The sequence below is a fragment of the Entelurus aequoreus genome, linkage group LG08 (assembly GCF_033978785.1).
Source record: "Entelurus aequoreus isolate RoL-2023_Sb linkage group LG08, RoL_Eaeq_v1.1, whole genome shotgun sequence".
Classification (NCBI taxonomy): domain Eukaryota; kingdom Metazoa; phylum Chordata; class Actinopteri; order Syngnathiformes; family Syngnathidae; genus Entelurus; species Entelurus aequoreus.
The window spans coordinates 36,367,510-36,380,916 of record NC_084738.1 but is presented as its reverse complement, the minus strand read 5'-3'; the positions used below and the strand labels follow the sequence as shown (position 1 = coordinate 36,380,916).

The 13,407-nt window shown below is 36.0% G+C and overlaps 1 protein-coding gene across 5 annotated transcripts in view; it reads right to left on the bottom strand.

The window, feature by feature from the left end:
* Positions 1-13,407, bottom strand: part of ryr2a (ryanodine receptor 2a (cardiac)) — a 273,470-nt gene that overhangs the window by 129,351 nt on the left and 130,712 nt on the right. For 3 of the 5 annotated variants that reach the window (XM_062056398.1, XM_062056400.1, XM_062056401.1), the window contains exons 43-52: positions 12,934-13,061; positions 8,616-8,761; positions 8,412-8,526; positions 4,451-4,583; positions 3,800-3,903; positions 2,855-2,990; positions 2,522-2,708; positions 948-1,056; positions 754-874; positions 395-564 (exon numbers count right to left, since the gene is read on the bottom strand). In XM_062056398.1, the coding sequence (XP_061912382.1) occupies positions 395-564; positions 754-874; positions 948-1,056; positions 2,522-2,708; positions 2,855-2,990; positions 3,800-3,903; positions 4,451-4,583; positions 8,412-8,526; positions 8,616-8,761; positions 12,934-13,061 (1,349 nt within the window). The remainder of the gene's footprint in view (positions 1-394; positions 565-753; positions 875-947; positions 1,057-2,521; positions 2,709-2,854; positions 2,991-3,799; positions 3,904-4,450; positions 4,584-8,411; positions 8,527-8,615; positions 8,762-12,933; positions 13,062-13,407) is intronic. The other 2 variants (XM_062056399.1, XM_062056402.1) reach the window with 1 other exon arrangement.

Below are 13,407 nucleotides of genomic sequence, written 5' to 3'. Positions count from 1 at the left end.
AATTTATATATGGATTACCAAAAGCATTCAGACTGCATAACTCAAGTTTAAGCCATGTGTCACCTGCACAATCAACGGGTCAACAACTATGATATAAAAGTCAGTCCAATCTACATCAACGAAAACATCCTCCTTGGCTGAAGTACTTTCATACTTTTACTGTTTTCAATAAGCTCAAAATCCTCTTGATTGTTTTATTTCTATCCATTGCCTTAAAAGTAATGTATAAGGAAAAATACATTTGTCTTTAGCCCATAAATTCTCCACTGTCACCAGAGAATGATTGTACTCTAAGTTTAAGCTTAAAAAACTAGTTCCCAATACACATTTTGGCATAAACTAAACTAAAAGAACTACAATGACAAAGAACAGGAGCAGCCAACAGACTACTTACAGTGTCCAAAGAAGCTGCAGCTCTAAGATCTGGTAGGAAGCCGACTTCTAGCAGGTGAAGGAGGAAATTTTGGTCTTCTACACCATATACCCGGTCCAAAAACAAGACCATGGCAGCTTTATGATCTGGACAGAAACCAGCTGACATGTCTGGCTCCAACACCATCCCATCTATGCATATGTGTACACACACACATAAACATACAACACTGTTAGAAGCCGCAACCTGTTTGCTTGCTAAAAATTCTGGTCTAATATCCAGGTATAGTATATAATTATAAGTATATTGTCTTGATGTTACAGTTATCTAAAGTATTTATAAAAGATGATAATGATGATATTGCTGGTAGGTGCCTTTACCTTTACCCAGACTTGGCATAGAGAATGGAATGCTGATGACACCTACAAGGTCTTCAATGGGAATAAGAGACCTTAAAATGGCTCTGATGCGGATTGCTTCACCTTTACCGGCATGTATCAACTGATGCAAAAGAATGACAATGACATATTAGATTAGGGTATTTGTCAATGAGTATGTGTGTCTTGTCACTCACATGCATCTCTGGACCACAACGTCCAAGCAGGTCAATGAGAGCCGCGTAGAAGGTCATGATGGCATTCCCCAAGTGGATGGTATCATCTTCTTCCTCAAACCCATCACTGCTAACATTCACAAATACAAAATTAACTCAGTGCAAGATTTCACTGGCTTTTTTGTATCGTAATGATTGTTGCGGCCTGAAATATTTGAATTTGCTGCAGCTTTTTCAGAAATGTGTGGCAAAAGCTGCAATGTTTTGAGGCTTATGTTTTTCAATAACATTGAATCAACTTGTGATTTTATGAATATACTATTAATGTGTTAAGGGTTTATTGTAACCTTAACTTCAAAAAGGATAGTAATTTACCTCAAATTGGAAAACAAATACTCTTTTGATGTTTTACTCGTTTTAAACCACACAGAACCACCTGCTGAGATCTCATAGTCAAATCACTGTACTGTTTAATACTAGTAATAAATAATTATAATCATGGAGAGAGATACCACCAAAGTCTTACTTATTGTCCCGTCTGCTCTGTCGTTTACAAGTTGCAGACATTGTCCATGTTTATATTACGCTTTGTCCATCTTAAACATTTATGTTCTACCACATCTTCCCTCGCACGTTGGGAGCATTTGTTAACTGTTTAGAGCGATCTATAGCGGTAAATTTGGTTAGTAAATAAAAGATGATGAGAGATTATCATCACACTTCAACATCTCTGCCATGCAAGATATGTTTGTAATTGTCTCACCCTGGATAAATAAACATTAAATACAAATACGAATACATGAAAACTAGGCAAGCACGCAGTTGTGTTGCTAAATGTTTATATACTACATTACCTAGAAGGCTTAGCGAAATAACAGAAGCCTTTAAAGAAAAAATAATTCTGTCGGTCACACACTGTACAGTGTAAGGTGCGGGGTTTCATGGAGCTGAGGGGGTTTTGGGGAACTCACCATACCGCAAATACCCTCGCCTCGAGAAAAAAGAAAAAAAAAATTTACTCAACAGAACAGCAACATGCAAAAATATAATCCATTTTAAACATCATTTTGTTCAAAATACATTTCCTGTGTGAGTGTAACAGAATTATTCTTGAAGTTGACTGGACATTATAAAAAAAAAAAAAAATAAATAAAAAAAAAAAGAAGTTGACTGGCCTCAATCGGGGAGATTTCATGTGCTTTTAGCTTAATGGTCAACACGCTCACCTCTCACACCTGGGTTCCTGCGTCGCTCGGAGCAGTAGCAAAAAACAACGCAGCCGAGAGAGAAAGAGTTCTTAATCGTTACACAAAGCTGACCTGTCAGTGATTGACAGATATGAACACCAATCCTTGCATTCTGCCGCAAAAATCGGAGGCCCCTTAGGTCCCTGGGCTTCAGTCCAGGAAAGCTTGTGTATTAAGGCGGCCCTGATTATATTGAGAGTGTTTGTAACGTTTCACTAGTAATAATATCTATGTTGAGTGATGTGTTTTATTTCCACCTCGAGTTAGGTGTACTTGAGAGTTATTGTGTACTTTCAAAATGAAATATGCACAAACAATATGATTTATTTAATACAAACAATTTCTTACAGACTCTTGTTGCTCTCTGATGTTGGAGAAGGACCATCTTGAGAGGGATCCTGGGAAATCTTAATAGCGCCTTCCATCGTTGCCAGCAATCCATCACCCCCCTCTCCCCGAAGTGCAGGGCCAAAACATTCTGGCCGGCGAATCAGAAGTCTCACCACAAGGTTAGCGTTCTCTTCCACACTTTCACCTGGTCACAGAGAAGTCAACTAAACATCCATGCCAAAATTGCTACTGAGAAAAAAATTACATTTATTTGATTTTTAAATCGCCCGATTTGATTAGTTGACTGTGAGAGAATGGAATTGGGAATAAAGAAACAGTCAAAGTTTTCACCATTGCAAAATACAGCAAAGCGCAGAAAGTCCAGGTAGCGTTCTCCTTCCACAGGGTTCCAGCCGATGTCAGGATATCCTTTACGTACTAGCATTGTGCAGCTCTGCAGTCCACAGCCGGCCAAATACTGCACCACCTGGAAAGAAAATACTGTGTGTCAAGTCGTAAATGGACTGCATTTATATGATTTATTTCAACCATTCTGCTATTCAAGTTATGTAATGTGTTTTACAATATTGTTTTATTCACCCATAAATAAAATAATTCTAAATATATTTATTCGCTACATTTTCCCAAATGCCAAAGTAAGATACCTGAGCTAATCATTCACATAAATAACACGTAATAGTCGAATGTACGTGTGGCATCGTTTATACCTGGAGGGCGTACTTGTACGAGACCAATCATATCGTGCCTGGGTGAAATATAAATACCAAGAAGGACTCCGAATAGGACTGTAATTATTGCAAAGAGCCATCGAAATTGCAGTGACATGGCACAATAGGAGTCCTTTCACAAGCAAATAGACCTGTGGCTCGAAGGTACTGTGTAAACGCAGACCAGTGGGGACCAAGTGTGGGAGGCGGAATCGAATATTTGTGTATAAAGTATCTTAAGACAATTGCCTTGTGTTATGGTTAGTAACAACATCTAAGCTTTTGCTCATCACATTGTGTACTTTTGCACTATCTTTAAATTGATTTCAGTGATATACCGTAGGCTGCAAACGGTCCCGAGTCGCACTGTGGACACCCCTGATAGTGTAAGCATGCCTGAAGTGAACCAACACAAACAATGTAAGATTGTTTGTCTCCGCCATGGAGAAGACAGCTTCACACACTGATTGTTTAAAGCCGTAAAGTATATCCAGTAATATTTCAAACGAACGCATTAATAAAAACATACATTTTACATGTCAACAATTTGTGGATTTTACAATTTTACCTTCTCTAAATCTGGCTCTCTCAAAGCAAGGGCCAACTCATTATTATCCATCACTGACGCAGCCGCCACATCAAGTGGGGTGGACCCTCTCATCGATGGAGATGCTGAAGGGGAACATCGACACGTCAAATCACAGCCATTAATTCTGTATTTACCCCATTTAACATAAGTAGGAAAACAATCAGTGCAACAGCTAGTATGGTAATGCTAAGTCTTGATTAACACTGTCAGTTATATTAATTGTACAATATGTTAATTGTCGTAGTTTTAGTTTGCATTGGATAAGTATTGCATCTTACCAAGAGCTGTTTGTTTATTTATTTTGCTAAAGGAAAGTGTCAATTAGAAACAGCTCTTTGTTCTGCAGTTCTACTGTACACAAGTGAAAACAACATATTGAAATATAATTTCTGGAACAGTGTCAAAAACTGATAAAATATTATTTGTTAAATGCAAATTTTATGATCCAGCTTTTTATAGCAACGTGTTAACAGTGTATGTGAAAAAAAAATAATTGTTTTTTGGAACATGGTGGAAATTGTTCATACAGTATAAAAATGTGTTATGAAGATAATACACATTAAAATAAAATTTGACACACACACACACACATGCACGCACACGCACGCACGCACACGCAGAGTCACTCACCTAGACCAACACTGCTGTTCTCCAGTAGGTAGCTCAGATGGTCAAACATAGCTTTCTGGTTTTGACGGCTAATTCGACAGAAGTAACAAAGAAAACGACAACAGTTGGCCACCATTTTAGGGAAGGTGATTTCCTGCAACACAACAAAAGTAAGTTCAAATGTGATATTCTTACGTGTTTTTTTCTTATGTGTGCATTTCTGTATGCCATGATATTTGAGTATAAGACTTAAAAAAACATATTCCAATGTCAGGATCAAATCTGAATTGGTGTTTATTAAATTAGTTGCAGCCCTTGATAAGGCCTTGACCTTTAGACATTTGGATAATGGTGTCCAAAGTCCGTTTTTTTTTTTTGGCTTAATTCAAAAACAGAATTAAACATTAGAACATGCCAACTGATTAGGGATTAGAGCCACACTAAAATCTAAAATAAAACAAAAATGTAACCAATAAGAACAGAGACCAGTTTGTGCTTTACAGAAAATTATGGGCGATATATCACAGAGGGAACACATTGAAAAAAATGTATACTTTACTACAAATGAATGACAAAAATGTGTATCAATTTGTAAATAACGTATTTGTGTTTCGCACCACAAATGTACTTTGAGTTTAATGAAAAAACATAATGTGTATTAATACAAAATAATTGACACTGAAATGTATACAGTGGATAATAACTAGTAGTGCAATTGTGACAAACATGTCACATGTGGCTTTCCGTAGCAGTTTTAAGACCTTAAGCCTGGTAAACAATATGTTCCTAAATTGTTTTACCTACATATATTCATTGAATAAATATAGTAAGCACAGTTGAGTTGTAATATTTGACCTATTAAAGCAATATAATTGAAAAATGGATTTAGAATGGCAAAAAAAATTTAGCTAGCGTCTTCACATACCGGCATGTTACCTAACAAACCCTTGAGGAAGCCATACCTTGAGGTAGTCTAATGCCTGTCGCATGACAACCATTCTAAAACATATCCTGAACATCACTTTGAGACTTAATGACAGGGTCTGTGCAGGTTTCAACAAGTCAAATGTCAGACTTTTTAAGACTTTTTAAAGACCAAGATGAAAATAATTTAAGACCATTTCACATCCATGCGGGCAAAAAGTACAAAAACATGAATCCGAAAGCCAGACTTAATTGTAAGTAATGAATATGAATGCATTCACTGCTCTTTCACATTAAAAAACAAAATGGCTAAACTAATTAAATACATCAGAAGCCTCTCTATTGTAAACTAATTGGGGGGAAAAAAACACAAACATCATAACAGCCATTTTTCAGATTTGCCATAGAAGTGTTTTTCTTGCAAAAAGTGCAGTGTTTTTCATATCAAGTGTTTTCATGTGACAACCAGAACGTCAGCAACGGTAGAGGAAGGCACAACAATATATTGTCTGTGAAAGGGACGGTTAGCATCTCTGCTAAAGCTAAATGGTTAACTTTTGCAGTGTTTTTGCTGTTGTCAGAATTGAGCAAACAGATAAAAACATCTACAGTGCTACTACAGTATCTGCACAAAGTTGTGAAAAACAGAGTGCAGACAGAGATTGTCTAAAAAGAAAGAAGGCGATTATGGCTTTCAGGCCTCAAACAGAATTTGGATGTGAATAATGTGGATAACATTAAAATTTGCTCGGCTGATTTTGTACCTGCTATATATGAACACCTTTTTACCGGTTTTGTTTGACTTTTTTGAAAACATATTGCTAATAAACAAGGGCTAGTTTTTATTTAAGCATGACAAGATGACATTCACAAAACGTCCTTGCCTTCCTCACCCAACCATAAATTGAGTGTAAACACTAAACAGACAACGTTTATAGCATTTAATGTCAGTTGCTGTATAAACTTGGAGAAAAGATTAGTCATGAGAAGGTGACCTGAAAATATTGGAATAAATAATATAAATAATATGTGCGAATTCTGTTTTCCTAATAGTTTTACTGCTGTGAGTACACTACTGCCAAAGAGAAATTAGCGTGTGCTTAATTGGGATGTCAAAAACATAGATTTTCGAATGAATCGCGATTCTTAAACGATTAAAAAAATTAAAAAATCGAAAAAAAGAAAAAATACATATTTTTTTCAAATCTGTCCTTACCAGCCAGGTAAATCATATTGTTGATGTAGATGCCCATATTTGCTATGCAGATAAGTAATAGAAAAATGTATCAAAGATGTTTGTCTATTTTATGGAGCAATGTAGTTAATCATGGAACTGGAACCCAATGTTATTAAAAAGGTATTTATTATGAATCAATAATAATTTTGAAACGAGAATCGTATATGAATCAAATCGTTACCCCCAAAAATCGAATCCAATCGAATAGTGTGGTGCCCAAACATTCACAGCCCTAGTGCTTACTGTATGTAATAGTATGATTTCAACATCTCATTATGATCTCCTTCAGCAAATGGTGCCACTTATACCCACAAAACACCCCTTTGGGTTGATCCTTGTATAGTTGTGCAAGTGTTTGTGGCGTTTCAGCAGCTTTTGACACGGACTTAACCTGGAATTTTTGACTTTTACATTATTAATATTAAGTTTTCTCCAGGACTATACTAAGCTGTAACAACACACAGCTGCACGTGCACAGCACACTAGCTGCAATAATTCTGACCAGGCAGCACAGGTAGCCTACTTTAGTTACTTTTGTAGTTACGTTTAAGCGTCCTCAAAAATCTAAACATTTAAAAAAAAAAGCAAGACTGAAGTTTATGCATGTTTTAAATACAAGTAAGGTTAATAGATTTTTAAGACCTTTCAACATTGTATTCAAGACGTTTTATGAGATTTTAGGAGAATTTTAGACATTTTAAGTCCTTAAATTCAAATTGTTGGATTTAAAAAATTTTAAGATGCCGCGCATACCCTGAATGAGTTAAAGTTAAGCTCAAAGCTGTATAGAACACATTTAGGATATTTACAAGTGTGTGGGGGCTTTTTTGGCAAAATTATGTTATTAAATGAGTTATATTTCTGTTGTCAGAAAATAAGCTATAATATACAGTACAGGCCAAAAGTTTGGACACACCTTCTTATTCAATGCGTTTTCTTTATTTTCCTAACTATTTACATTGTAGATTGTCGCTGAAGGCATCAAAACTATGAATGAACACATGTGGAGTTATGTACTTAACAAAAAAAGGTGAAATAACTGAAACCATGTTTTATATTCTAGTTTCTTCAAAATAGCCATCCTTTGCTCTGATTACTTTTTTGCCCACTCTTGGCATTCTCTCGATGAGCTTCAAAGAGGTAGTCACCTGAAATGGTTTTCACTTCACAGGAGGGCTTGAAACTCATCGAGAGAACTCCAAGAGTGTGCAAAGCAGTAATCAGAACAAAGGGTGGCTATTTTGAAGAAACTAGAATATAAAACATGTTTTCAGTTTAAGTACATAACTCTACATGTGTTCATTCATAGTGTTGATGCCTTCGGTGACAATCTACAATGTAAATAGTCACGAAAATAAAATAAAATATTGTATGAGGTGTGTCAAAACTTTTGGCCTGTACTGTATGTACACAGAAATAACACACAGCTGATATGAAGCATGTCTAGACCCTAATTAGAATTCAATAGTGTTTTTTGTTTTTTTTTAAAAAGGAAGGTTTCTACTCTATTTAGCATTAGAATGTTTAAGCTGAGATGGTAAAGGCAAACAAGCTTTAAGAGGAAAGTCTAACTGTGACTTTATTACAAACCAAATTACATGGGGGTCAATATTATTTTTTAAGTTTACCCCTTACAAAGACATGAACAAAGCACACATTTGTATGGTAGGTTTTTTGAGCAAGATTTTTATTGCCTTTGTTGCCAAGGGCTGGCTTGTTTAGCTGGTTCTCATTCATTTATGAGTAAATGGGTTAACTTACAAAATTAGCATGGGGCCAAATAATTTGTTAACCGACTGTAAATACATTTCTGTTCCATACCTTGCAGTCTCCTCCGCTGAGTACATTCACCATAACCTCCATGACAGTTTCATGCATCCCCAGAGCTCTCATCAAATTAGGATGCTGGTAGAACACCTTATTGTTCATGATATCACTGCAGAGGAAGAATTATTGTACATGACACCATGATATGGAAAGTCATCTCTGCATGAAACATGCTCATTGTCTGAAAAGTGTTCTCACCCTAGGCCCCGGATCATAAGTTTCTCTTCCTCTCTACCCATGCGCACACTCAGCAGCGATCTGATCTGACCTAGAGCAGCCAGTAGATTGATGGTTTCCTCGATCGATACAGAGTTTATTGTGTAGGTCTTAGGAAGCGCCCGAGCCTAGACAGAGGGAATCATAATTACATGGTCAAACACTTCATTATTCATCAATCAATAAATCAATCAATCAATCAAAGTTTATTTACACAGCCCTTAATCACAAATGTCTTAAAGGGCTGCACAAGCCACAACGACATCCATATTCTGTTTAGACTATTGATTCATTCTGGTATGAAAAAGTTGCAGTACCAAGTGTCAGTTGAAACAAAAATGTTATTTCGAATCCATACAACTAGTATTACATATACATTTTCACAACAAACATGTACATGCATACAGTATGTAAACACACCCTTGCGTGTACTAAAAGATGTGCAAATTTGATAGCGCACGCAAAAAGCTGATCGTGTGCTGAGCACTGCATCTCTTATATAAGCAAAATAGCAAGTAGTGCTGCATGTTCTACAACAGGGGTCACCAACCTTTTTGAAACCAAGGGCTACTTCTTGGGTACTGATTAATGCGAAGGGCTACCAGTTAGATACACACTTAAATAAATTGCCAGAAATAGCCAATTTGCTCAATTTACCTTTAACTCTGTTATTATTAATAATTAATGATATTTATCTTTGTGGAAACACTGATCATCTTAATGATTTCTCACAATAAATATATATAGAAACAGATATATATCAATATGCAACACTTTATTTTTATATTTTCTCTAAGTGCACATTTTTCAAATTGAACATTTTCAAATGATCACTTCTAAGACAGTCTTGTGAAATCACAATATCCCATTTTAACTAGCTAGCCACTAACATTTTGTAACAAATCATGAATTACTTTGCACCATGTTTGTACAAATAATAACTCATGTAAAATACAAAAGTAAACTCTCAAATTTTTAAATCATGTCACACTTTGAACTGGACACCAAATCTGTTATCTGTTTCTTTGTCAGTTAGTGGGAAGCCTGGCATTGCATGCTGTTAACTAGTGTGTTGTACTCTGGTGTGTAACTTGACACTGCAACTCTGAGTGAGTCTTGCAGATGTGCATCAGTGAAGCGTGTTCTGTGTTTGTTCTTGATGAAGTTCATGTCAGAAAAGGCTGATTCACAAAGATAAGATTTTTCCTCATTGTTTGCGGAACCTTCTTAATCTTTTGGACATATTTTCACAGCACTCTGGCCTTAAGCTTAATTATGATAAATGTAAAATGTTAAGGATCGGAAATCTAAAGGGAACGTCCTTTCGAATGGAATGCAAAGTGCCTGTTTTGTGGACAGATGGACCAGTTAACATACTTGGTGTTGTTGTCCCAGCAAATCTGGAAGATCTAGGCTCAGTAAATTATGATAATCGACTAAGAAAGCTGGACAAAATTATGCAATTATGGAAAGGGTAATCCCTAACCTTGTATGGTAAAATGTCTATTGCCAACTCGTTAATTATTCCTCAATTTATTTATTTGTTTTTGTCATTACCAGCTCCATCACAAAACTTTTTTAAGATTTATGAGCGGAGGGTCTTCGATTTTGTCTGGAACGGCAAACCAGAAAAGATTAAAAGAAAGGTTTTGTACAAAGAGTATGAATATGGGGGCCTGAAACTTCTCAACCTTGAAGCTATGTGTCTGTCTTTAAAAGCATCAATTGTTCCAAAGATGTATTTAAACATTGAGTGGTACACAAATGTCCTGTTGGACAAAAAACATGTACTGTATCAAAAGAAATTGTATCCTTTTTTACAAGTGATCCCCTCCCAGAGAGTCTGCTGGGAAACATGGCGGGGTTCATAAAGGAAACAATCCACTCATAGTGGTGTTTTCAATTATATGTGCCAGAAAACAGAGACGATATTTTGCAGCAGTTAATATGGATGAACTCTAATATTGTAATAGATGGAAAGCCTTTCTTTTGGAAAAATATGTTTGAAAGAGGAATCATTTTTGTCAATGATATTATCAATGAGAATGGTAAAATTATGAAGTATGGTGAATTTAGAGCTATGCATGGTGATGCTTGCTCAAGCTTTTCATTTTATCAACTAACTGGAGTAATTGGGAAAAGATGGAAACAAATCATTAATTATGGAACTACCGCAATTTCCGGACTATAAGCCGCACCTGACTATAAGCCGCACCAGCTAAATTTAGGGGAAAATACAGATTGCTCCATATATAAGCCGCACCCGACTATAAGCCGCAGGGTTTTGATGTGTAATTACCGTAGTATATAGGGGTTCCTGCTACCACGGAGGGGATTGTCGGGACAGAGATGACTGTTTGGGAACGCAAAGCGTCCCATTTATTAACAATAAATCTTTCAATCATTCAATCAAACTTTCACATCTTTGACATGGCGAACAGCATTCGTGCAGAGTACAAATAATACAACGGTGCAAAGTAATACAAAGTGCTCGCCTGTACGTTATCAAAATAACCAGCCTACTGGTATATGAAAAGTCAGTCTTTAATCATTGTGTCATCGTCTTCCTCCTGCGTACTAAAACCACCGAAATCCTCTTCGTCGTGTCGGAGAAGAACAGGCCGTAAATAAGCCGCACCGTTGTATAAGCCGCAGGGACCAGAACGAGGGGAAAAAGTAGCGGCTTATAGTCCGGAAATTACGGTACTAAATTATTAGTTTGTAAACCTCTAATAAGAAATTGTAGTTGGCAAAAAGGAACTAAAATAAATAGAAAAATATATAATTTGTATTTAATAAAGAAATCTCTGAAGGCTGCCTCATACAACACAAATGGAAAATGGGAGGACTTTTTTGACTGCCCGTTGCCATGGGATGCCATATTCAAACTAATCTATAAAACCACTATCGATGTGCAAAATCGTTATTTTCAAATTAAAATTATTTATAACTTCTTACCCACAGGGAAAATGTTAAAATTATGGAATATGACAGAGTCAGATGATTGCCGATTTTGTTGTCAGGAGCCTGAATCCACCCTGCATTTGTTTTGGTATTGTCATATTGTGTCTTTGTTTTGGATGGAAGTTGAAAAAATGTGTTTAAGGATTGGTTTGTTTATGAAGCTTAATGTGGTTTCTGTTATTTTAGGAGAGTTCATTGACAATCATGATTTAGTCAATTTAATTATAGTACTCGGTAAAATGTTTATTTTTAAGGCCAAAAACAGATATTCACTTAGTGTTACTTTCTTTAAAACATTTATTCAGTATTTTCTAACTTTAGAAAGTTACATGGTTGAAAACGATAATGATGCCAAAAAACATTAAAAAAAAGATGAGAAGTCCTCAAACGCTTATTTTGAAAGTATAATTATGTTTATAGATTAAATGATATTTGTTGTTGTGTTCCCTAATTTGAGTGACCTGGACATAATCTGGACTGTACATAAATGCTTATTTTGAAAATGTAATTTTGTTTATAAATTATATGCAATCTGTTGTGTTCCCTAATTTTTTTCTGTGTACATGAATGAAGGTGTGTGTTGCTGAGTCCGACTTGGACATTATCTGGACTGGGCCTAGTTTAAAAAAAAACCTTTAAACAAATCTAATTTCATTGACAACCTGGTCTGTTGAAGATAAGGCCCTTTTTTTTAAAAATAAAATAAAATAAGATAGATACATAAAAAACATTTTCTTGGATAAAAAAGAAAGTAAAACAATATAAAAATAATTACATAAAAAATAGTAATTAATGAAAATGTTAGTGGACCAGCAGCCTATACAATCATGTGTACTTCAGGGACTGTGTCCCTTGCAGATGTGTTGTCTATGTTGTGGGAACCAGAATATTGGTAGCAGAAAGAAATAACCCCTTTTGTGTGAGTGGGTGTGGATGAGTGTGCATGGGGGAGGTTGTTTGGGTTGATGGACTGATTGAAAGTGTATCTTGTGTTTTTTCTATGTAGATTTAATTTTTAAAAAAAAAAAATATATATATATATATTTTTTATTTATTTATTTTTTTTTTAATTTTTTTTTAGAACAGGCCCGCGGGCGACTCATCTGGTCCTTACGGGCGACCTGGTGCCCGCGGGCACCGCGTTGGTGACCCCTGTTCTACAACATAGTCAAACACCACAGGTCGATGTGCAATAAATGAGTGTCTTCCTAGTGACAGCCTGTAGTACATGCAAAACCCTCATTTAAATAGGGCGGTATACACCACTTTTGCTCTCGTTATTAATTGTACATGCATCAGCTGACAGCATCTGCTAAAAACAAAGAAGTCAAAGAACCTGTCCTCCAATGCCATCATACTGTCGATGCAACAGGACAAACATGGCTCTGACGAGCTCTGGATCCTCAATAAGAGACTCCTGAGACCAGCGAACCATTGTGTCGGAAACCAATTGTTGTAACGTACCTGAAAAGACAGAGGTAGAGAAATTGCAGCCTCAAATCTTAACATGTTGAAACCTAGATGGTTTAAAAAGTTATTACACTAATCCTGAATGCATACCGTGGCTATGCACATTTGTACAGTTTATACGTGCATGTACACATCCAAGCAAACCTTTGCCTCAGATAATTATCTGTCCCGTAATAACATATTGAATCATCTCAACAAACTATCACTCCAACTACTACTGGAAAGTATCTAACATAACAGTTTTGCTGTCAGTAGTGGAATACCAATTGTATTACATACAGACTGTGTTCTATACATTTTTGGTCCAAATTAAAATAAAGTTGGCTATCTCCAGCCTCAC